Here is a 27724-nt window from a genome sequence, read left to right on the forward strand (position 1 = left end):
CACCCCCTTTTTGGTTGAAATGAAGATGGACACAGTTTTTGTTTTACCCAGCTGAATTTCAGCTTGTATTTGATAAAGATCCCTTTAACATGATCTGGATGAAATCTCAACACTGTCACTGTGTGTGTGTGATCAGGTGTGTGCAGGAATACAAGCTAGCCGCTGACGGCCGCTCATGTCTTCTCCTGGCTGATCACTGTGAAGGGCCGAAGTGCCCGAAGCAAGACTCGCGCTTCAACGACACGCTCTTCAGTGAGATGCTCCGCGGGTACAATAACAAAACTCAACAGGTGACCCTGGGACAAGTTTTCCAGATGACCTTCAGGTGAGTTTTTGTGCAGTAAGCTTTATGTCTGGGGTGTTTGGCAATTTAGTTTGTTTTATTCTTCAGACTCTTGAGGGTCGTGCTATAGAGTGCAAGAGCTATAGGCTCTAGAAGTACATTTATTGAGAAAAAAATAAAATAAAAATCATATTGGAGAAAATGAATGGAAAAATACTTCTGAATGGCACTCAAAAGAGGAATAATGCGTTTGCTCTATAGCAGTATGCTGTGATAATTTCAAGACACATCAGTTATGATTTGTGTACTTTTTTTGGTCTAAAGTGAGAGTAATTTTGTTCGACAAACACATTTCTCAGAAAGGCTCACGTTTGAAGAGAAATGCAGTTCATTGACAGCCTACACGACTGCTTCCATGTCTATTTGCAGCTGTCACTCATGTTAGATGGTGTGTTGTGGCGCAGCAGTTCTTCTGATGAACGTAAAACACTCCATCTTTATTAAGTTATCAGTGTTGTGTGTTAGCAGCAATCCCAGCTCTACACCACCACTGTCGGACCCCACAAAACCATTCAACTGTCTGAAAATAAAGATTGTCTGATCGTCTGCATTTGTCTGGAGGTTCTTTGACTGTATTGTATGCAAGCATGTTTCTAGACAAAAAAAAAAAAAAAAAATGTCTATCCACTTGTATCACTTCTATCAGCTCTGACTGATTGTTCATATCTCACAGTTCATATCTTTTTAAAAAAGGCTGAGTTGTAAGATGCTAAATTGCAATTGTGATGTATAAATGAGCAGTTCTGAGAAGAAGAATTGTCAGATGTAAACTCTTTCAAGAAATAAAGAAGGATCTGTGAGTTTATATCTCACAGTTCTGTGTTTTATCTCGCAACTGATTTTTTACTCAGAATTGGGGGGTAAAAAGAGATGTTTTTATTAAATTAAATTTTCATTTTTTTCTTATTATTTTCTCTTTTTTTAATTCCATGGCAGAACCAGGCTTTTTCAATGCATTTAAACACTATCTGTGTCTCGTGCTTTTATGAACTGGATGGTTTGGTGAAGCTCAAAGAAAATGGAAAATAATGCACTTATTTCCAGCATGAACACAATTTTCTCTGCAGACTTTGGGACAGCCGTGGATTCAGTTTTTTCAGAAGGGCTCAGTCATGGTTTGCGGTGGTCTTCCTTTATTTGCTTTAGTGTTATGGCTTTTTGAAGGCAACAGAATGAGCCTTGCGTGATGACCAGAGGTTCTTTTCTGGCTTCTGCCAAAGTAAATACAGCGTATACCTCACCTCACAGCTGGATGTCACAGTTTTACACTAGCACAGTTGTAACATCAAATCTGCAAGAAAGCATTGTGCTTGTGTTGTGTCTTTGTGTGTTGTGACTTTTGTATGGCAGTATTCTCTGTAAATCCTCTTTGGATTTATATTCATAGATGTTAAATGTGGTAACACTTTATTTTAAGGACCAATTCTCACTCTTAGCTAATAGCTTATTAGCATGGATCTTACTAGCCTACTGGCGGTTCATTAGTATTTATAAAGCATACATTCTGCATGAGCAAATTTTAGATCCCTTAATTAACTCAATACCTAAACTAACAACTACCTTACTAACTATTAATAAGCAACATTCCCAGATGAATGTTATAATAAACCCAAACACACAAAAATATGCTAAAATGGAGATTGAGACGGTCCACACATGTAAATGATAACAGTTTGTGTGGAGCAATATTTACTGTGAACAAAGCCTCTCTGAGATGCACATACATAGCTTACACACATGAAAAAGTGTATATATTAAATCTGCATCGCATATATTTATTTAACTGAGTCATAGTGTTTGTGAATTCACAATAGCATTATGCTTTATTATGATTTTAAAATTAGTTTAATATATCAAGCAGCCATGGAAGATAATCTAGCAGTGGATTTGATGGATTCATCTCCATGGAATGCCAGTATTTTGCCTATTGCTCGACACGGTCAAAGTGCAATTGAAGAATTTTTTAAGAATGAAGAATTAACCCTTGTGCATTGTTCAAATTCACTACCCTTTCATTATGTTCGGGATGAAAACATCCACTCAATTAAACTGCTGTAAAGATGTGTCGGATTCATATTTTTTTTGCTTAAATCTGTTAATCAACTTCAGTCATTACATTTACATTTATTCATTTAACTGACGCTTTTTATCCAAAGCCACTTAAAATTGCTATATATGTCAAAGGTCGCACGCCTCTGGGGCAACTAGAGGTTAAGTGTCTTGCTCAGGGACACATTCGAACCGAAGTCTCTCCGACCAATGGCATGCGTCTTATCCACTGCGCCATCACCACCCCTGTCCATAACCTACCTGTTACTGGGGGGGGGGGGACACACAAAATGACTTATTTTAAATATAAAAGTAATTGTGGCTGGATTTTTTTTTTTACTTTTTATAACAGTCTTGGGCATGTCAAAGATTAGTAGAAAAATTGGCTTTGATGCATTGTTAGATTTAAACACTTGCATGCCATCGTGCTGGTCATTTAATGGTGAGAAGAGCAGCAAGCAATACGAGAAAGGGCTTGACTTGAACCAAATTTTTAGAAATGATTATGCAGCTTGACCCCTCCAGCGAGCTGCAGCTTATTTGAAGTTGGTATTGCAATTTGGTTCATAATACATTATATTCATAAATTTGATGCAAAGTAGATTTTATTACAGGATTTTAAGGTTTTTAACTGGCTTTTCCATCAAGAAAAGACGAGCATTTCACATGTACTGCATTGCTAGTTTTTGTGCAGCATTAGATTAAACATTTTTCTCCCTAATTTGTTGTTGGTGGCTGTTTTTGCCCCATTGCCTTCCATTATAATGACATTTTTTGATTGCAAAGCCATGACACCATATAATCATGCATTCTTGATTGTTTGTGGTTTTCCCTGTTGGGAAGAGGTAACATTTCTTATTTTTACAGTTGATCACTAGGTGGGACCATTAATCCTTTAGATAGGCCTGTGAAAAAAAAGGCTTAGTTTCTGGCTTGTATATGGAGTTATATGGAGTATAACAGCATATTATATGCATTGTGTGTATGTATGTGTGTGTGTGTGTGTGTGTGTGTGTGTGTGTGAGAGAGAAAGAGAGAGAGAGAGTGTGTGAGAGAGACCTTTGCACACTTACCTTGATGTATTTGAGAAAATCTAAATGTACACCTCAGCTCTCAGAACTACATGGAGTAAACAAAAGTGTATTTATGCACCTGCCTGCTGCTGAAAAGAGCTGAGAATATTTTTCAGTTTTTTTTTTAGGGGGAATAAATTGAAAGAACTGCATTGTTTTTACATTTGTTAGAGTTATCTCTATTTGACACATTTATATTATTTACATCAAGCTTTTGAATGGTATAGTATTGTATACTGTTATTGAAACTTCATAATGTTTCACTTGATTATACATTTAGTCAGGAATTATAGTTTGGAAAAAGTATTTGGAAAAAGTCTAACTAGTAAAATATTTACACGTTATGTGAAAACTAGTACAAATAAATAAAAAGAGACTTACTCATGTTTATGATCTCTGCTGAATAAAGTGCTTCATTCTTTTTTCTGAGGAAATCCATTTCTCAAATCCTCAACCACATCACATCTTTTTGGAATGATTTATGTCTTATTCCTCTCATCGCGAAGCAAACAGTAAAATAAAATAAAAACTCGAAGAACAGTCTGGCTGCTTTTTCTTCTGAGTGGGTGTATTCAAGCCGCGTGCTTCAGTTTGAATCTGAATAGCGCGTTAAGCGCGGGGGCGTGGTCACATTAGATATAATGAGCGGAGATATGAAAAATAGACATCGCGTTGTTTTCATATGGATTACTTTATATCAGAATATTTTTTTTCAGCAGCACCTGTTTAGTTTAAAAATAGACATTTCAGGCTTTCTATAGATATCTCTCTCATATCTCTTCGTTGAGTATTCACGGAGTTACAGTTCATTTTAATGACGTGTTTGTACATGACGATCAGCGGAGACAAAGACTGCAGACAGCATACCTTGTTTGTTATCTTTATTTTATAAGTGCACAAAGGTGTTTTGTTATTATGTCTGTATCCAAAAAAAGTAGACCCTTTACAGATTCGATTGATGTATTGCTCTTATCTGTACGATTAAAACTGAGAGTGTAATTTAAGTTCTTTTCGGGGTTATCCGGAGAAAATTACTCAAAACGCATATATGCGTTAATGGACTCCAGAGGGTTAATGGTGGTGATAAGTATAGACTAAACAAAAGCAAAGTACGTGGATTTAAACACTTGCATGCCATGGTGCTGGTCATTTAATGGTGAGAAGAGCAGCAAGCAATACGAGAAAGGGCTTGACTTGAACCAAATTTTTAGAAATGATTATGCAGCTTGACCCCTCCAGCGAGCTGCAGCTTATTTAAAGTTGAAATTGCAATTTGGTTCATAATACATTATGTTTATAAATTTGATGCAAAGTAGATTTTATTACAGGATTTTAAGGTTTTTAACTGGCTTTTCCATCAAGAAAAGACAAGCATTTCACACATACTGTAGGCCATCCATACTTTTCACCATCAAAAGGCAGCAGGTGCATAAACACACTTCTTTTTTATTGTTTACTCCATGTAGTTCTGAGAGCATGAGGTGCATATTTAGATTTTTTTCAGATACATCAAGGTAAGTGCACAAAGGTCTCTCTCACACCCTCTCTTTCTCTCTCTCTCTCTCTCTCTCTCTCTCTCTCTCTCTCACACACACACACACACACACACATAAACACACAAACACTATAATTTGCTGTTATACTCCATATAACTCCATATACAAGCCAGAAACTAAGCCTTTTTTTGCACAGGCCTATCTAAAGGGTTAATGGTCCCACCTAGTGATCAACTGTAAAATTAAAATTTTTTACCTCTTCCCAAAAGGGAAAACCACAAACAATCAATAATGCATGATTACATGGTGTCATGGCTTTGCAATCAAAAAATGTCGTTATAATGGGAGTCAATGGGGCAAAAACAGCCACCAACAACAAATTAGGCAGAAAAAATGTAAATCTAAACCACAAAAACTAACAATGCATCAAAGCCAATCTTGTTACTTATCTTTGACATGCCCAAGACTGTGATAAAAGGTAAAAAAAAAAAATCCAGTCCACAATCACTTTTTAAATTGAAAATATGTAATTTTGTGTGTTCTTTTCCCCCCAAATCAGAAACATAATTTATGAACTTGGTAAAATCTTGGATTTTTTTTTTAAACATTTGACAGTTTTGATCAGGACTGAGGTTGATTATAGATCTGAGGTTGCATAAATAGATTTATATCTCATCTGATAAATTTTTACAGCAGTTTAATTTAGTGGATGTTTTCATCCACAAAGTTTTTGAAAAATTTCAAAGCATTTTCCCAAAATATGGATCAAAATAAGATTTTTCACCAAAAATCATTATATTAGCTCAAACACAGAGAAAGTTGTGGCAAAAATAAGACTCAACTTTACCCCCTAGTGGACGAAAACGTCCCCAACAACGCATAAGGGTTAAGTACTAAGAACAGCCTAATACATACTTATTCATGTTAACCAATGCATTAACCAGTGTTAACAAATGACACTTGACAAATGAAAAACCTACCTACTTGCTGCCTTAAATTTTAAGTATAATCTAACTGGCTGTGTAATAAATGCATAATAAATGCTAATAAATAATACATGTTAGTAAATTATGTAAACGGTCTGTTATTCATAGAAAAAAAAATCTTGACAGGGGCGCATGGATGCATGGAGACTGTGGGTGCTCCAGAGAGGGGACAAAATGTCCAAAATGAAAAGTGGATTCCAATGCAAGAAAAAAAAAAATAATCAACATCCAAGAACTTAAGTTAATAAAAATATTTTTAAAGAATAGTAAAAAAAATAAAATAAAAAAAAATGTTGAATAATTTTTAAGGTTTAAATTTGATTAATTGATTTGATGATTTGATAATATAATGGAATATATATAACATATTAATACAGTAAATAAATTTATGTATATTTGTGAGAACTTGGAATACAAAAAAAAAAAAAAACCTGATTTAAAATCATGCTTGTGTAGGTTTGCACACTGGGTAGGCTTGGGCAAAAATGTGAAAACCTGCCACACATTACCAGAAATGCAATACGGAAACAATGGATGAAGCAGTTGAAAAATGTGTAATGATTTGCACACATTCATGCCCTTTTGTCTTTCTTTCTTCAGTGAAACACAAAAGAAGTATAAAAGAATATCCAAGCCTGTGTGGGATGTGCTGCTGAACATCTCTCGTACTGTACGTTCTGGTTTTGAGTTTGTTCTTGCCTTCAGTAACAATTAACTACATTTTCTCTATGTTTTGATTGTAGTGTGTCTGTCTCTGTCCTAGGCCTTTGTTTGACCCTCATCACACTATGTATTGATTGATTTAGTTTTCTCTTGAGGGTTTCATGTCCTCAACATCCCTTCAGCAGATGCTTTGATATGTAGATGCGGTTCTTTATTAAATACAAACCCAGCAGAAGGGCGACGTGACTCAGAATTGATGCGGCCCGAAGAGCCACAGATGCTTTCAAACACATTTCGCTCCTGATAATAATGTTCATCAAACATTGTGCCATATATTAGTTAGATTTATGCAGCTTTGGCCATATGCATCCATGGAAACAGTTTGTGGAAATGAGTCATTAGTGGCAGAGTGCCTGTAATGAAATAGTAAACAACAGCCAGGCAAATTCTATTTGTTCAGAATAGAATATGATTTCTGATGATGTTTGCTTTCGGCAAATTAGGGACTTAACATCAAACAGTGAGTTCCCTTGGAAACAGTTTTAATAGCTTTCATTAATAAGTCATTTTCGTAACGGTAAATATTTATTTTAGCGAGTTTGAATATGCACCTTTGCAAATCAGATTTGATTGTTATGGTTGTGGAGAATATAGTCAGTGATTAAAGTCTGTTCCTCGTACAAAACGTTTACAAGACTTGGAATATAACATCTCTTATGAAAAACTAGTGCACTGTTTGTACTGAATAAGAGCTTGCAGTGTACTTCAAAATTAATAATTAATTAATAAAACTATTAATATGATATTAATGAAATAAAATGTCATTTAAGTGTACTTAAAGACAGACACTTTTTCTTAAAACACTTTAAAATGTAGACTTTAAAAATGTGACCTCTGTGTCAATGTAATGCAATAATAATGACAATAACTTTATTCATCATGCACTTTCAGCTTTTACATTCAGAGACAGCTATATTGCACACTGCATGCAAGTGTATTATTATTTTTTTAGAAATAAGTGCTTTTATTTATCTATTCACTTTTTTTTGTCTCTGTTGGAGTTTGCCGGCCTCAACTCGCTGTTTGAAACTGCATAGAAAACAGCTGTGGGAACTTTCTTTAATTTTTTTTTGTGAACTGTGTTCGACAGAAGACAGAAAATCATAGTTTTGAGTGACAGCATTCTTATTTTTTTATTTTATACTTTACCTTTGGATGCTTGCATGTGCGTGTGCGAGCTGGTGAAACAGAAACTTTTCGTCTCAGAACGGCTTTCGTGGGTAGCTCTTTCGGCTGACAGTTAGTGCACTTGTTTCCCAGCATGCCTTTCTCTCTGGGCCCTTCAGAGATCTGCATCAGGATGGCCACAGTCAGCGCCGCCACAGCGACTAATAGATATTGACATGCCAATCTGAGAAAAGAGGCTCGGAGACTCATTCTGACCCACCCGAGGGCAACATTTCCTTTAAAAGGAATTCAGTGCTGGTCTGGAAAGATGAAGACCATCCATCAGAGATGACGGCGCTTTGTAGCCTTTCTGAGACGGCAGGCTGCATCCGAAGATACACTTTTACCTCACCATTGAATTCAAAGCAATTTAAAGACCAGATAATCCTATTTAACTTAAACAGAAACTGAAAATTGGAGGATTTCTGATGCTTCTTTTCTTTTTTGAAATGTTGCATTCAGATACATTGTGTGCTTCAGAAGGGAAGACATTTGATTAATGAAAGTTTAATCATCAGAGGAAGGAAAGAGCAGCTGGAGGCAGTAACATTAGGAGAGGCATTTACATCTTACAAACTTTGTTTCCTCAAGTTCAATTAAATAAAAAAAAGCAAATCAGTTACAGTTAAATGTCTATTTAGTGCGTTTCCTTCCACACAGGAAGAGAAGAAAATCTCAGGAATTCAGAAAGTGTTACTAGCGTCGCACGTTACATAGAAAATCATTTTAACACCTTTGGACCAGAACAAATGTTCACTGAAATAACTATTGCTTTTATTAAAGAGATGGATTCTGTTGCTAAGAGAAGAGATCCTTCTTTATTACCTGAGAGTTTTTACTGGCAGCTTCAATGAATATCATTTACTCACACTCACGTCATTCCAAACCTGTATGACATTCTTTCTTTTGCAAATTCTGAAAATAATATTACTTTTTATTTATTTACTTTTATTTTTTTATGTTTTTCTTCTTCTTGTTCTTCATGCTTACAATGAAAGTCGGTGGGCTCTAATGATTTTTGGACACTTTCTGTGGTCTAAAACTAGCGTTGTAGAAGAATTCAAAGGTTCCATAATGCAGAGTTTTATTTATGTTTTTATTTTTATTTTCTGTTGTTGAAAAGACTCATGTCTGTAGTCTTACCAGTCAATGTCAATGTTAAAGCAGTAATTCAGAGAAGAATGAGCTATGACTCCACAGAGACATGCGAGTCTCATATCAGATTATAGGAAGTGCCAGTCAGTGTCAGTTACTGCCATCAAGCACGGTCCAAACAGATATTAGCTTTGACTCAACCTTCAAGAAGAAAGTAAACATTAAATCAATTAAAAACAATGTCCTTATTCAGCTTCCATTTGTACAATACTACATTTTGATTGAAAATGTACAACCATAGAGAGCTCAGTCAAGACAATGGCTGAGAAGAATCGAATAGATTTTCAAGTCACTGTGATTAAAAGTAAATACATCACACCTCTAGTTGTGTGTGTGTGTGCCACTGACCGTTTGACAAATCCAGCCTCTGAACTCTGTTTTCACCTTTTGTTAATGAACTGTCTTAACGGATAGCAGGTCACATTGAGACTGCCACTGTCTGCAGGCTTTCAGGATAATCTCGCTCATCCGCAAGAAAGACCTTCTCAAAAAGAGAAAATGAATCCTACGGTGAGTGTCAATAATTTCCTGGAAGCATCATGATTGTTTCCAGACCAAAGCCAGTTTGAGGACAGAGGTTTTGAAGACTGGGCACTTAATAGCTCTAATAAGGAAAATACCTACAATCCTGTGAAGCATTGAGAAGTACGAAGCCTAATTAAAAAAAGGATTGTGAAATATAAAATTGTTCATTTGTTGATTGTTGTTGATTAAATCCATATAAACAATATAGTTTGTGTTTATTGCAAACAAGGCATGCGCAAGCATTAAGATATTAAGTAAATATCATGTTCCATGATAATATTTTGTAAACTTCGTACTGTAAATATGTCAAAACTTAATTTTTTGATTAGTAATATACATTGCTAAGAATTTATTTGGACAAATTAAAAGGCCATTTTCTTTCTCTCTCTTTTTTTTTTTTTTTTTTTTGCACCCTCAGATTCCAGATTTTCAAATAATTGTATCTCGGCCAAATATTATCAGATATATATGTGTGTGTGTGTGTGTGTGTGTGTGTGTGTGTGCTAATGGCTGGGAACTGGGTAAATAGTGTGTATATATAACAGTTATTATATTTCAGTTCACACATTTTTAGCTGCAAGTTGTAGATTTCAAGACAAGTTTAATCTGTAACTGATAAAGCAGGGAAATTATATACAAATTTTAGATAAATAGTTCTGAGTTACGTGCTAAAATGAAAGGTCTTATAACCACTTTCTCTTTCAGAATGTAAAAACATCTAGACTGTTGGTAGCAAGCAGAGGCAAAAAAATGGAATATGGCTGAGCCTCCAGGAAGCACTTAATCAATATGTGACTGAAAGCAAATGAGAATGCTAATAGATGAACTGTCATATGTGCATGAGTCCAGTGTGCCATTAAAACAGACTGAACCCCTTTTGTTTGAAACATTTCAGAGAGAGAATAAAGAAACTTCATGCAAAATGGCAGTACACTTAGTTAAATTCACCCCTATATGTTCTTTTTTTTTTAATAATGGCATTTATAATATTGTCACAAAAGACACTTGCAGTATGCTTTCACTAAAAAAAAAAAATACACTGTTAGAAAGTTTGCTCTGCATTAATGTCAAATTACTTGAAATTACATTTTATATTGTTATAATAATCTGGATGTACTGCATAGTACTGATGACCTATAGCTGATATTTTACTCATTCTATATTAGAAAATGTCTGCCTGCTAATATCACTCATTAATTTTTAGTTGATCGATTCATATTGTGGACTGACTTTGCATTAAGACTGCATTATTAAAGCAGAGAGCAATGAATGTACCTTCGGACACCCATGCATCTCATTCATCCATACTGATCAAGCGGTACAAACACACAGACATCCAAACACTTGAGTACTGTCTGCATTAGGCTGCCCGACCTGGAAAACTCATCTTTTGATGCCTTCTGAATGCTGTGTGCCTCTGGCTTAGTGTTCAGAGCCACTTCACCCAAACAGCGTTATACACACATTCATTTGAAGTTCCAGGTTGCGTAACTTCCAGGTCTTCTCTTCTTTTTTCATAACATCTATTTTCTTACAATATACTTCTCCAAAAGCTTTTATTGTGAGTGGTTGGGTCTCTATGGACGGTAGAAACAGTAAAAAAAACCTCAAAAGTCAACTATGCAGTGACCCCTTTTGGTGAAACGAAGTAAAAACATTTCATGCAACTAAAACCCGATGTAACAGTGACTGGAACATGTCAGGCTGTCAGTGCTTTATATCCTTGTTAACTCACGATTCATTATTTAATGACACGCGTTTACAAGCTAAATAGCCGGAGAGCTGCACACGACGCAACGCTGTAATGTTTTATAGGCCGGCTGACACATGCTGGCCACTGTCCCTCTGTCCCGCTCCACTGCCCTCAATCTGTGAATGGATTGTCAGATGAAGAGGAAGGAGGAGACAGAGGCAGTCAGATGAAGAGAGGAGAGACAAATGAGACAAGTGAGGAGAGGTGAAAGAAAGATGAAGAGTGAGATGAAATAGGGTTTTCCAATATAAAATCTTCACTGATTTTTATAAAGCAAACAAAAGAATAACGTTTTATATTGCTAGTAATACTTGAAGTTGAACACTTACTAGATTGAAGAGCTTTACTTGATCAATACATCATTTTTATTGAAATGCTAAATCTTGTTAAAAAGTGTCAAATGCACCAGGCTTTTTGAGGAATGTTATTTGTTCGTTTCTTAACCATCATTGCATTGCATTATGTTTTTATACAGAGGTACAATTAAAGTTGCTCTTTAACAGTTCAATGAACATTGCTGAATAAATATAAAAAAAAAAAAAAACTTGCATTTACTGTAAGACCAAAATTGTTCAGTTATTTCAATATTTTTTTTTCTTCTCCCAGTGAAAATAGTCCCACTACATCCAAAGCTGTCTATATAGCCTCCAAATGCTGCCAAGAAAGACTGTAATGAACACTGTAAACCGGGAATAAAATTAATTAATAGATACAATTTTACTCCCTCTATTATTTGTAGCAGTAGTATTATTTATTAAACTGAACAAATCTGACTTGTATTTCTGTGTCAGACCTACACCGTAGCCTATGCATACATGCACTCCCTTACAGAGTAGCCTGACGTGCACCTCTCCAAAACACCTTCTTATATAAAATAAAACAAAGCAAAGAACACGTCTTATTTATTATACTACATAGCATTATACAACAGTAGTTGTCCGTGAAAATATATATGACATATATATGACATAAAAAAGCACTGCAGGATATTATAAAAGTGTGCATGTGTGACAATTTCCCCATTTGACAGACCATAATACCATAAAAAAAAAAACTCCTTAAATTCTATCTGATGCTAATTAATCTGTTGACATTTTCTATGTCTATGAAACTGAGAAGAAAGAAAGGACATTCATGACAGCTCTTCACATGCATGCTTTTATTACACAATCCTCTCCAATGGCATTTCTGAGAATAGCATACTTGTTTGCTGATCAAACTCTTTATACAAACCCAACTATTACACTTAAATACAGTAGCTCAGACACTAGCTGCTAGACATTATACAAGGTTAACATGAATGCAAGGGTGACAGTTTAAGCATTTGGCATCATGCCTGGTTTCAACACAATGCTCAAGTTGCTTTCCACCAGATTCACACATACTCTGTAGTGCGTATGTGGTGCATATATATATATATATATATATATATATATATATATATATATATATATATATTCTTTCAGTGCCCATGTTAACTGCTCTGCATCAGAAACACTTTGGGAAATAGAATACCCACTCCTTTTGTAAAATCAATGAGCGCATCTGAAGACAGAAGCACTCTACAATCCAAACATCTAGTCTATAAAACTTGACAAATGCGTGTGGTCATGGGCACGTCTGTACCATGGCATCCAGACCCAAAGGAGCTGGATGTGTAAGGGAGAACCACAGAGGACAGTGAGTTGTCTTCAGAGATGCCCGCAGATAGAATTGAGTCTTCCCTGGGCCAACAGGAGGATCTGGTGTTCCAGTTTTCAAAGTGAACACAACCACAGACCCCCCTGTCAGTTTATATATGAGACCACAAAAGTGTTGTCTCAGCAGACAAACACATGACCTCTGACGTCTGGGAAGAAATGTTTCAGAGCCTGAAACACTGCCAGGATCTACAGGCAATTTATGTGCCAAGAGAGATTATGGTTTTCCCTGGACTGGAAATTCTTTTTTCTGACGAAATCCAAAACTCAAATCCTGAGGTAATCCTCAGCACATCTTCTTGGGGTGAATTATGTCTTATTCCTCTCAGGTTGAAGCAAACAGTAAAAACAGTTTGTTTTCCATGGTATGGGCATATACATGCCGCGCACTTCATGTGGAACATTACAATCTCAATAGTGCGTTCAGCATGTGGGCGTGGTCACATTAGATATAATGAAGGGAGACATGAAAGACAGACATTACTTTGTTTTCATATGGATTACTTTATCACAGAATATGTGTTTTTGGTAGCACTTGCTTTGTTTAAAAGTAGACATGTCAAGCTTTCTATAGATATCTCTCTCATGTCACTTTGTTGAGTATTCACTGAGTTACAGTTCATTTTAATGACGTGTTTCTAAATGAAGACCACCGGAAACCAAGGCTGAAGACAGTGCACCTTGTTTGTTTTCTTTATTTTATAAATGCACAAAGTTTTGTTTTTATTATGTGTAGATACAAATAAAAGTAGACCCTTTACAGATTCGATTGATGTATTGCTCTTATCTGTACGATCAAAACTTTAAAAAAAAAAATCTAAGTTATTTTCTGGGGTTATCAGGAGAAGATGCCTCATAACGCGTATACGTGGGGATGGACTCCAGAGGGTTAAGTTTTACATGATGACACAGAGCACCCAACACAGGTCCCTGAGACAGGAATCAAGGCATCTTCTACATGTCTAAAGCATGAAGGCAGTAACTTGCGTTACCTTGATCATGCAAAATTAGTTGTCCCTCTGAGAAAACCCCTTGGTCCTTAGAAACCACTGCAGGGGTCTTATGTACAACAGGCAAAAAAAAAAATATCACATTGGGCACTGCTGCCATTAGACCAAGCAGACTCTGAAACACAAGCCATAATCCTAGCTCATTCATATCAGCGATAATGGAATATCGATGCCAAACCGCCATCTTCTCTGACTGGGCTAAGATAAGCCATTTGTCGATGTTGTTTAGTATGCAGATGCCCTGGAGTCTAAAAGGAGTCATGGCAGCATCCACACATTTTGTAAAAGTGCTAGACTAAATGGAAAATTTGGTATTAGTATACTTTGCCCCCGAAAGCAAACCTCAGGAACATCCTGTGTTTGGGAAGGATGGAGATATGGAAGTATGCATCCTTCAAGTCTATGGTGACGAACCAGTTATTGGTCCAGATTTGCGTCACAATCCCTTTCAACATCAGGATCTTAAATCTGTGTCTTGATCTTGAATGGTGCAGATCTATGGTAGAACGCAACCTCCCATACTTCTTGGGAACCATGAAGTATCTGCTGTAAAAGGCAGACTTTCTCCAGAGTGAAGGGATGCACTATATAGCCTCCTTTCCTAATAGGGTAGCCACTTCATGTTCCATCAATAGAGCCTGCTTGGGATGTACCACAGTAAGTTTGACCCTGTTGAATTGAGGCAGATGAAAACCAAACTGCATTCTGTAGCCCCTTTACACTGTCTGCAGTACCTACTGAGACACATTTGATGGTGTCTCCAAGCTGCCAAAAAGTATTCTAAGGGAATCAGCCTCTCGAGACAGGCCTCTAGTTTTGTTAGAACAACTGTCTAACTAACCTGAAGCAGATAACTAGTGGGGGGTGGGCATGGGTTTATCCTCAGATCTTCTTCGCCAAAGTCTTCCTAGAAAGAATGAGAGTCCCCAGATCCACCTTCCCCCTAGTTGTTTTTGGCTAAGAGTGCCACCTCAACTAAAAAGTAAGGAGCTGGTAGATGGTTGAGGCTTCTCCAGCACTGAGCCCCTAAGACCTGGATCTGGTGAGGGAGGTAATGCTGCTTCCTAGCCTCCTGTAACATCTTGGCGACCGAGCTCAATGCATCACTGAAGAGGCCCAAAGAGACAAGCGGGGCATCCAGTCAGAAGAACCTGCCCTTATCCCTCATGTTGGACAGGTTCAAACAGAGATGTCCCTGGCCTGCTTCAGCCCCAGGTTGTTGGAATTATTGGAGACATTGGGGCTGAATATGTGATCAGAATACGGCCTTTCCCATGATCTCGCAACCTCAGCATTGAGATCAGGGAAGAAACTTGCATGCTTCACTCCCAGACAGGCAACACACCGAACGCGTGTATCCCCACCCATGTTGAAGTGACAGCAGTAGGGAACACACAACCTGAAACACTGCCTGTAACTCTCTTTGCCATTGTGCATATTGACTGACTGATTTATGTACTGGCACACACACACACACACCATACACACACTTCGACGACGTACACAACACAGAGCGCTTGCTGAAGAGCAGAAGCTAATGTTGTTTACACTCTGTGTGCTTTTAACCTCAAAGTGTCCCAAAGCATTTCTCATGTAGCGCAAGTTCCTGAAGGGGAATGTTTATTTATGACTTTTACTTGCGATTTCATTATTTTATTTTATTAATTTAATAATCATCTTGGATCTTTCTTTGATATTCTCACACACACACATTAGCCGTGTTTCCACTGCTGGAACTTTACCCAGGAACTAGGGACTTTTGGCTGGTACTCTAAGAATCTAAAGACAGGACCTAAATAAAGTTCTAGGTAAAAAATCCCCCCTCAGAAAATCCCTGCTCACGAGGTAGTACTTTTTCAAAGGTCTTGAACTTTCGGGGATGGGACTTGGGCACTAAAAATGCTGATTGGTTGAATTCATGCAGAATTGGGATTTCAGCCACCATTCATTCTGATAATTTTCAAAATATTACTGTCATTGTGTCATGAAATGTAGTTTTAAAAGTATTTCAGGTAAGCATGTAGATGTTTATAACTCAAATATGTGGTTAATTTATAAAGACAGAGCCTATTTAAAAATGTTTCTGCCATTTCGGAGCTCAGTGCTTATGTTTACCAACGAGAGCGGTCTCAACTCGGCTGGTCCTTCTGACATTTGCTGCTGGCTCTGTCTCTTTAGTGGTTAAACAAAATATAATTAGTTTTGGGTAAATCTAACACATAATATTTGGTATTTATTCAATTAACCTATTAATATGGTAAAATGAAAATAAAAAAGGCAATATAGTTTGATATAATATTTTGTTTCATTGTGTTGTAGTCTATATTCACATTTCCCTGAACTACATTTCTGTGGCTATTAATATGTTTAATATGTAAGTTGTTGGTACAATTGTTCTGTGGTAATTTTGGTGGAAACACGGCTATTGAAGTTGTAATTAAAACAAAGATTATTGGAGTATTTTTACAAGAAAACACTATTTACAATTTTCTACTTTAAATTTCATGTTTAATTTCATGCATTGCTTGCTGTTTCTTTGTGATTACACTGTATTGCTAAATTGAGAATAAATTCAAAACACATTCATCTTATACTGTATATTGTTATAAGTCCTAATCAAACTGATTGAACAACAGTCACTCATGGAATATTTCTCAGAGTGTTTTTATTTGAGAAGCCACTATAGATATTTTAAAACAAATCCCAGCCATTAAATCCCAGTGCATAATCAGTATATAATCTGTTTACTTTTCCATTACATTATGCCTCGATAAACCACAGATTCAAAGCTTCCACACTCTGTAAACAGAGTGCTATTGTCTGAGTGGCATATAAATTACCATTCACACCTCCAATGTAACTAATAACTCCCTAATTTGTAATTCAGTGCTGTTTTTTATTATTTATTTTTTTTATGAAGATGATAAAGTGTTGAGTCTGCAGTGACTGGCTGCGTAGCTGTGCTCCAGGGTGACATTGCTGCTTTATCAATGTTGCCAGCGCTCTCTCTCATTACATATGCATTGAAACAATAGATACTAAAATAAATCTATCAAGATTATTACTCTCATTCTCATCCTCATAAATCTCTGTTTTAAGGATTTAAGTAGTAAGGCCTGAAATAGTCATTTCAAGGGCACAATGAGACAAATACAACTGGAGAAGAAAGAAAGAAAGAAAGAAAGATAAAAAAAGAAAGAAAGAAAGAAAGAAAGAACTGTTCTGCTATGTTCTGTTCTATTCTATTCTATTCTATTCTATTCTATTCTGTTGTTTTCACTTTGGAGAAAAAAAAAAAAAGTTAAGACTCTGACCAGATGATTTGGTCAAGTGGTGAACTAATAATTTCAAATCTGCATTATCATGATTTCTTTTGAATATAATCAATATTTGCACCAGAAGAGTTTAGCGAATTTGGATATTGAAAATGTTTTATGAAATTCTCAAATGAACAATATATAAATACATTTAAATTAATTTTGTTGAATAAACAAAAGTAAAATTAAAAAGTAAGTAAAATTAATTGTCTATTAATTCAATGATGTTGGTTAGCATAATGGTTATTTAACTCTGTGTTAAAAAAATAATATATATATATAAATATGTTGCATATAAGTTACAGACCTGGCCCCATAGTCTACAGTTTAATGGGTGCTAAATGGCCAATGTTTTCCCCCATTATCAGGAAGCTGCTGAACAGATCAACTCTCTGGTCTCCCCATCTGACTTCAAACACATTCCAAGAGAACTAAAAGACCATCGCACCAGAAAACTACAACATTCTCACAATACACAACACACACATTAGATTTTTTTTCTGTTAGACTATAATTAATCAGTTACAAATGTATCTGGCATATACATGTGTTGTTTGTATGTGTCCTTATTATATTACAATTAATACTTACAATAAAATACTTACAATTCTATTTTTCATTAGTTAGACTCTCAATGCTTATATTTAGGTATATGAGTGTATCTCTGCTTTAAGATCTACTAGATGTTTCATTCTTGGTATCAAAATGATCTGCTCTTTAATCCTCAAACAAGTATGTACACTGTGATTGTCAAATGAATCATCCTATGTATACCATATTTTGGGTAAAACTGCACCAATGGCTATTTCAACGGTTCTCAATCCCAGCCCTCGTGCCCCCAGCTCTGCACATTTTCTATATCTCTCTCTGTTAACACACCTGATTCAGATAATCAGCTCATTAGAAGTGAGCTCTGTGCATGAACTGTGTTCCCATTGACATGGTCCCTACACAGTGTTCATTGTTCCCTACTCCCTGAGCAGGGGAAATCTGTTGAAGTTTACTTCACTTTGCGCTGTGCAGCATCTTCACACACAGACAAGTGTGACAGCATATACCTCAATAAATAAATTCTATTTAAATTAACTTGCACTTTGAGTGGAACATATACGTTTGCTTCGAACTGGAATCATGGCAGAATATCCTGTGATGTCCACTTTGCAGGGCACTTACGTTCAAATAGAAAAAAGACCGTCTGAAACCATAAGAGAAACATACAAAATGTGCAGAAAAGGGGGTCGCAAGGACTGGAATTGAGAATCGCTGGGATATTTCACCCAAAATGTAGGTGTGAATAGAAACTATCAAAAGTCCCTCTCCCAGACTAATCTTAGCTCAGAAACCCTTTCATTTGAGACGGACACTATCCAAGACTCCTCAAATCTCTCCTCTTGAGTTTGATTTTCCGGCAGTTTTTATCTTCAAAATATCTTTGTCGAACTTTCATATCTTCAGAAGAGCCAGAAGAAAATCTCCAGCTTACTTCTAAAAGAACTTATCAAGAACCTCCATTATCTACCACATCAGAACTCTTGTTCAGCAACAAAGCCAATGCAAGTCACCATATATCTTATTATATATTCAAGAAACTTTTAAAAACCAATTTATATGATATACGGTGTGACCTGTACTGAACATCACTGTATGTGTGTGCATGTGACAAGGCCAGTGCATTAAAACCGTTCAGTTTCTATATTAATGTGCTGCTTTAATTGATGCGCGCACACACACACACCACTGGCACACAGAGATCTCAGATTGCACTGTGCCAAATGTAACATTCAGAATCTCATAAATTTCTTTTCAGTGCTGCCACACTACTTTTATTAATTGCTATTGAATTGCTACATTAAATTTCTCAACAAAGAGGGGGTAAAACCACTATTTTTAAGTAACTAAACTCAGCTTCATTGTTTGTAGAGAGAGACAGACCCAGACAATTTACACCTCTCTCTCTCTCTCTCTCTCTCTCAAAATGGATATATTTGAAAAAAAACAAAAACAAATCGAGTAGTTTGCATTACTGGATATAGATGTCGGTCATTTAACATTTCTATTGTAAAACTTATTGTTAAAAGTTGACTAATATTAAATGATTTGCAGCTTCATCTTACCACAATCTCTTTACCGTTTAACTGATGCTTCACCTGCTCTGCTTCTGTGAACAGTAAACCCCGCCTACTTTAATTTGATTGGCCATCTCAGTCATTTTGACATCGACGAGCGCTGTTAGACCACTGAGGCTTTGATCTGAAGCACCTAGTATGTGCAGCATTCGCATGTGCATCCGTAGACTTGCGCAAGTTAATTCACACACTTTAATAGTATTTATAGCTCCTAACAGGCTGTGTGACTACGTGAAGTCATTACCTAAAAGTGTATATCAGTATGCAGTTTTCCCTATTGCTCCCATGCCAGCGATTATCCCTTTGTGTGCAACTGTTGGCACGTGTGCCTTAAGTTGCCGACCCCTGGTATATGTATTGCTGGATATTGGAGGAGAAAAGACCAGCATTGAAAGTATGAATAAATTAATACTTTGCCCTTTTTAACTACTACTTGTCTTTGTCTTTGCTATTTCTTTTCTGTCTGGTCTTAGTGAAGATTGCATACACAATTAGGCACTATTTGAAGTTGTTAATTGAATTAGTTATTTAACAATATCATATATTTAAAACTGACAGATTGGCTTAGAGTGGGTCAATAAAGCCCTGTTTTCCTCTTAATTTGCAATGGCGTCTTCACATGTATTCATTTCCGTGCACTTCTGAGAAGATATATTCTGGCTTCTCAAGTTGGAAAAGATAGTCCTTTAAAACAACAGTGGATAAAGTCAATAAAATCTCCACACCGTTCTTTTAAAATATTGACAAGCCTGAAGAGGAAAGCCCATCTGTTCTGTACTGCAGCCTGAGGCTCTCAGATGAGCTCAAAGACTTCATTCGTGACTTGTCTCTGACAATACGGCAGACCAACCGGATACATCCCTGCCAATAATTGGCTGTCAAAGAGATACAGAAACATGTTGTATCTTCAGCACCAGTCAAACTGTGAGTGCGGCACGGATGCGTCTGTTTGGTCTCTGCGTGTGAGGAACATTCACACTTCGACTCATCATGAGATAATATTATAAAACAGAAGCTGCACAGACTGTGACAGCTGCTAATGGAAGGAGCTCAACTCAACTGTGAGCTTGATATTTCATTTTCTGTTCCACAATAAAGAGATGACAATGTTATGGTGTATATCAGGAGTGGGGAACGTTGATCCTGGAGGGACCGTGTTTCTGCAGAGTTTAGCGTCAACCCTAATCAAACACACCTGAACAAGCTAATCAAAGTCTTCAGGATACAGGTAGGTATTTTATTTGAATTACTTTTTTTTCAGGGTTGAAGCTCAACTCTGCAGGACAGTGGCCCTCCAGAATCAAAGTTCCCTACTCCTGGTTTATATATCATGACACCTTGTTTAACTTATTATTGGTACACTTTATTAAATGCAATATAGACCATTTTTATTCAGTTGTAGATGCTTTGGTCAGTCTACCATCCATTCACCAACCCAGGCTAATTGGGAAAACAATGATGACATTTCTCTGACATAATGTCACATCTTGCTCATTTTACTTCACTTTCAAGGAGAAATGTCCGGTGAGTGGTGCTAAAATCATGCTATTTTTTTTTTTTTAAGCAGATGAAAGTGAATCAGTAAAAATGTATTGTATTGGTCGGTGAATGTATAGTGGTAGTTCAGAAATGTAATGTCACTAGAAGATTAATGCTATCATGTTTGAAAATAAGGTAGCACCTGCACTAAACCCTAACATAAACCTAACTGATAATTTTAACAAAAGCAAATGTGAGATATTATTATGACTCGTTTTTCACGGGACTTGTACCCAAACACTTCAAGATCACAAGTGCAATGCGGTACCGGGTGCACCATCAAGCAAATTTACTTTTTTTAGAAAAGCCATATACATATGAATCTGTGATAACAACACCTCAAAATGTATTTGTTACAAATAATGCACTATGGCAAAAGTCTTTTGAGTTCATATCATAGTATTTTGCAAGGAACAATGCGATGATAAAGGTTAGTTCACACCTATAATAATAACTATAAATGTAACAAAAGACACTGGTTTAAAAATCATTCGAATTTAAAAGAAAATAGCACAGCCCGCACCGCAACTATAATAATAATTGCTGTTAATAGTTTTCATTGTCTGGTTGACTACGTCTTGTATTAAGTTTTCAGAAAATGTCTAAATATTGTAGAAACTTAATTTTCTGTATAGAAAAGTAATTTGTATTGTAAAAAGCGCTATACAAATAAACTTTTAATTGAATTGAATAATGGCACAGAGATTAAATATTTTGAAATCACTTTCAGAAAATGTTTCCAGCTTATGGATGATAAAAAACATTGACAGCCAATCAGAATCCATTCTTTAAAAAGCTCAAGCATTTAAAGTGGCAGATGACAAAACTGCAGCACACTTAAAATAAACAGAAAGGTATCGTGCAATGGTTGAACTCAATGGTTGGGCCTTAAAGGAACACTCCGACTTTTTGGGACTTTAGCTTATTCACAGTATCCCCCAGAGTTAGATAAGTCCATACATACCTTTTTTAATTTCTGTGCATTCTGTAAGTGTTATTTGAGGCTCCCACTGCTAGCCTAGCTTAGCACAAAGATTGGAAATAAATTCATACTGTTAGCCTAGTAATCCCAATAAGTGACAAAATAATGCAAACATTTTCCTAATTACATGTTGTGATCTGTATAGTCACAGCGTGTAAAAATAACAAGGCTATATGAGACAGAGACCATTTTTAATCATATAAATACTGGGAACTATATTCTCACTAGGCCTAGGAGCACAGCTAACGTTACTTGGGCGGAGTGGATACTTGGGCGGAGTGATTAGCGCAGCACCCGAGACGCGCCGTGGTGATGAGCAGAGTGTTCGCTCAGAGTTGGAGTAATAGAGTCAGCAATTACTAGATAGTACATTTATAGTGTACAATCATGGGTGTTTGCTGTATTGTAAAGAGCTGCGACAATAAACAGGGGAGACCAGGTAATACTATGATGTTTCATAGAATTCCAACCAAAAACGCTCATAAACGACATAGATCCAAACAAACCTGTAAACACCATCACAAAGTATTTCGTTTGCTCTGAACATTTTACTGTGGACGACTATTTTGAAAAAAATGCAAGTTGCCACACGGACAATGAAACGTGTGCTAAAGGATACAGCCATCCCATCGATAATAAAGACAGGACAAATTGGATCTGTTGCTGCGGTAAGTGTTCCGTTATGTTTTGAGATGACTAACATTAGCCATACTGTAACAGTGCCATGCTAATGTAATATAACCTTAGTAGTGACACTATTACGTGAATAGGGGCTCCGTGTATCCCCTTTATTGTTATTATTGTGTTGTCATGAACACACTGCTCGTGATCATTATAACAAAATCACTTACTTGGTGGACAGCTGACCATTAGGTTCACTCGGCATATGGGGCGTTTCTTCCAGTTGATCTTGTCACAATGGGGGGAAAAATGCGACAACTGCCAGGTGTATTAGGGCAGAGAAATCTTCCATGGTAGTGACACAAATATTTTGATTGTCATCAAGCCTTGACATTGATGGCAATACCCGGTCCCATTCATTACACCAAAGGCACTCGGTTCTATCAGCATAGGTTGGCATGTTCCACATTTACAGCGCCAGTCTGTGTTCGTTCTGATTCTCGCTGTGACATCTTGTCTTACAGCTTCCAAAGTTTGTAACTCCTCGTCTGTGTATTCTGGCTCAAAACTATATGGTTCTGGATCTTGGTTTGATACACAGTAAAATTCCTCTGAGTCTGACAATTCCTCAAAGTCAGCCATGATCACGAGTCACGTCTAGCTAGTCACTTGTTCTGTTTACGGAACCATCAACAGCGCGTCTCGTGTGCTGCGCTAATCACTCCGCCCAAGTAGCCACTCCACCCAAGTAACATTAGCTGTGCTCCTACGCCTAGTGAGAATATAGTTCCCAGTATTTATACGATTAAAAATGGCCTCTGTCTCATATAGCCTTGTTATTTGTATACGCTGTGACTATACAGATCACAACATGTAATTAGGAAAATGTTTGCATTATTTTTTTTCACTTATTGGGATTACTATGCTAACAGTATCCATTTACATCCAGTCTTTGTGCTAAGCTAAGCTAGCGGTGGGTGCGTCAAATAACACTTACAGAACACACAGAAATGAAAAAGTTATTTATGGACTTATCTAACTCTGGAGGATACTGTGAATAAGCTAAAGTCCCAAAAAGTCGGAGTGTTCCTTTAAGTCTTTATTATCCCTTATAACACATTCAGTGTATTTTAAGCTGGAAGAGATACATAAAAATGTATTATAAATGCATAGTTTTTAGTGAGGGAACAAAACTTTGCAAATGCGATAAGACTGTTAAATAATTTTTATAAAATATATTTAGCCTTTTCCAAATATCTCACACACTTTTGGGACTGATTTTTGTTGCGGAACTTAAATCTGTATGCCCAAAATTAATTATTTTACCATCTAATTTAATTAATGAAACACTATTTATTCTAATGATTATATGTTCTTAGAAATGCCATAAAATTTTATATTATTATTATTATTGTTGTTGTAGCTTATTTGTAAATTTTAATTTTAAAGCATTTCTCAATTTTTAATTAATAAAAATAGGTAAATGCAGTGGTAATAATATGGCAATATTCAAAACTTTGACTTGTTTTCACATTTGCTCATTAATGTGAAGTTGCTGATCAGATACAATATGGTTTTCACTGACAAGTATAACACTGTAAAAAAGAATTTGTTGAGTCAACTAAAAAATTTTTGTTATCTTGACAAAAAATTTCTTGTTGAAACAACTTCAAATTAGAGTGGAGTTAGTCCAGGTAACAAATTTATTTAAGTTGACTTGACTATTATTTTCTAGTCCAGTCAACTAAATCATGTTGTGTCAACAAGGATTTTTTTTTTTTTTACTTCGATCAATAATCATAAACAAATTTTACCCCACTGCCTTAAATGTTTAAATAAAGACAACACTTGCATTCACATTTAAATTGAACAAGCAATTTGCTGTCAACACATCAACTGATAATTGATAAACAAAACAAAAAATACAAAATACAAACACGTCTAAAGATCTGAACCGACACGTGAACGTGTGATATATAATAAATAACATTGGCATGGGATTGAGAAACAAATAGTTGCATTTCAATTCATCAGATCAAAACCACAGGGATTGTTTTTAATTTCATAACTCAATATGAAAATCAGAAGGTTGAACTTTGCATATTAACCCTGCACAAGTTCACATGCACTCCCCCCACCATAATGCAAGTCATGGTCAAAATGAGAAACCAAGATATATGTATATAATATCACAATTATATACCATGACTGTTTTATAAATTAACGATTCTTCGGGTCCAAATGGACCCAGAATGTGAAAAAAATATGTGAGAACATTAAGAAGGTTACTGGATAATACGTCCCTCTTATGAAAATATGTGTGAAAATGAGTTTCCCATTGAGCCTTGGTTACCATTCACCTATTTGTGTAATAAGCAGTCTTTTTTCTCCTCTTTTATCCTAAGAGACAAGTGTGCATATTTCAGGAACAGTCCCCCCAGATTAAGTTGCCACACCACCATCCATCACTTTTATGCAAAGCAATTTACAGTGCATTTACAGTGGCAATCCCCCTGGAGGAACCTGAGGTTAAACGACGCTTGTATGATTTCTAAACTAAAAAAAAAAAAAAAAAAAGAAGAAGATATTTCATGAACACTTCCCCAGTCTTCTCTCAGGACAAATGGGTAGACCTGTCTCCCGACTATCGCCACTTTTTGAACCAATATCATTGTGTCAGGTTGGCTGTGAATCTCATCCAAACAAGCTCTAGGCTCAAACCAGCAATTTTCAAGTTACTAGCCATCCATCCATTCCTATATCTCACAAGTAAAACTAACAATGTAATCTGGCACTGAATGCATTTGTTTGACATGCACACTGGAGAATATAATAATGCATTTACTTTCATACATTTGGTAGATGCTACACATTTAATCAGTTTATGCGTTCCCTGAGAATCAAACCCCATTACCTTGACATTGTCAGTGCCACTTTTAGAGGTACATTACTACTTTACATTACAGCTATGCAACCTTTTGAAAAGAACAGTGATTCTGAAAACTGTGCAAAAGTTTGTTGGCATCTGTAAACAAACGCTGGTTGTATATTATGTTATTTCACATCAGAGTTGCATCAATGTTTTAGCCTCAATGAAATAATGAAGTCTGGTTTTCATGGTTTGCTACAAAGGATTTACAGTTTTATAGTCTGACAGAATGAAAGCATCACTTTCTACAGAAAGATGTAATAAAGAGTGTTTCTTTATTTATGGCTTCTGTATTGAGTAACTCCCACTGAAACTCAAAATACAAGAGCGAGCATCATGTCGTGTTGTAGCGCAGTATTTGGATGCAGCCAGTAGTGAGGAATCATTTGTCTCAGTTGTTCTCATATTTCCTCATGATTGTTCTGTAAGCAGGAGGTGAGCAGAACAGGTGGGCAGATTCACAAATGTGTCATTATTTCATGAGGGAGTGAGTTAGAATGGATTGTATGCAAAGAACAACCAAAATTAGGAGTAGGAGTTACATTATTACATGTGTACAATGTAAAGTTACAGAGCTTTTTCATGCACCTACTCTACTATAAATATCTATGTGTTCACCTTTGTACATAAGTAACATTTCTAAAATGTTAAATCAAATGTTAAGTATCAAGTTCTTTTATAGACAATGATAAGTAATTAGGCTTGCATTAAATTACTGAAAGTGAAGCTACCATAGTAAATGACAGTAAAATCATAAAGTAAAAAAGTGCACAATCAGTCTCAAGACAGGTAGTGCATTTTAAATATATATATATATATATATATATATACAGTGACCTCAACAGGTGCAATAGTATGTTTTGTTTTCTCTTCCTCTTCATCTTTTTTTTTTTTTGTTTTTTTTTTTGGTCTGTATTTTTAGTAAGTTTGTGTTGAAGTCATAATAACTATTTTAAGTTAACTCAACTTAATTTTATATTATATGAACAAACTATTTTAAGTTGACTCAACGTAATTTAATATTATATGAACAAACTATTTTAAGTTGACTAAACTTAATTTTATATTATATGAACAAACTATTTTAAGTTGACAACTTAGTTTTATATTATATGAACAAACTATTTTAAGTTGACTCAACTTAATTATTTTAAGTCGACAATTTAATTTGCTATTATATGAACAAACTATTTTAAGTTGACTCAACTTAATTTAATATTTTATGAACAAACTATTTTAAGTTGACTCAACTTAATTTTATATTTTATGATCAAACTATTTTAAATTGACTCTTCCTCTTCATTTTTTTTTATTTTTTATGGTCTATATTTTTATATTTAAAGTTTGTGTTGAAGTGACTGTTTACTTTGAAAACAGGTGTGTTCTGAATCACTAGATGGTCAGAAACCTTGAGAAACAGGTCTGAAAACATTTGTGTTGCCTCTGTTGATTTGTGCAGATGAATCCATCCCTCTGGTGGTGGGAATTAGCATTGGCAGCCTCAGAGAATATGAAAAACAAGTAAAACAATGTTTTTGTTTCTACAGCGATACAGATTTTTGTTCTTAATATATCCAGTTAGTGTCTGTTTTATCTCATATCCAAAGCCAGTTTACATCAGGTTGTGGCTGACAGATCCTTCAGCATTAATACTGATGTGCAACTGATGTCCAGATGTTCAAGGAAGAGTGGATTAGTTCTTCATATTCATCAGCAAGGAAGATTTGTGTTTCAATTGTAACCTTATATTCTTGTGAAATGATCAACATTCATATACTTACATGGACTACACAGTTCATTCTATAGCACATTCTGGTCATGAACATGTAAAACAAAAAATCTTTTTCTTTTGGTTTGTCAAGCCATGCGTCATTGTTCCTAACCAATGTGGAAAATATTGTTTTTTAAATTAAATGCATGTTATAACTATGGACAATAAAACATTTACTGCATTTATGTATTCATTCATTCATTCACTCACTCACTCACTCACTTTTTTAAATTCATTCTTTCATTCACTCACTTGTTCATTCAATTTTTTAATTAATCCTTTCACTCACTCATTCACTCACTCTTTTACTTTTTTAATTCATTCTTTCATTCACTCACTCCCTCACTTTTATTAATTTATTCACTCACTCTCATTACTTTCTAAATTCCCTCGAACAATTCTGATTCATTTTTTTATTTTTTATTATATATATATATATATATATATATATATATATAT

The 27724-nt window shown here is 35.7% G+C and overlaps 1 protein-coding gene across 3 annotated transcripts in view; it reads left to right on the plus strand.

Moving 5' to 3' along the window:
- LOC113084639 (astrotactin-2-like) overlaps nucleotides 1–27724 on the plus strand; it is a 479964-nt gene that overhangs the window by 322227 nt on the left and 130013 nt on the right. For all 3 annotated transcript variants that reach the window (XM_026254924.1, XM_026254923.1, XM_026254926.1), the window contains one exon: nucleotides 137–325. In XM_026254924.1, coding sequence (XP_026110709.1) covers nucleotides 137–325 — 189 coding nt within the window. The remainder of the gene's footprint in view (nucleotides 1–136; nucleotides 326–27724) is intronic.

Source organism: Carassius auratus, chromosome 5 (assembly GCF_003368295.1).
Source record: "Carassius auratus strain Wakin chromosome 5, ASM336829v1, whole genome shotgun sequence".
In the NCBI taxonomy this organism is placed as follows: Eukaryota; Metazoa; Chordata; class Actinopteri; order Cypriniformes; family Cyprinidae; genus Carassius; species Carassius auratus.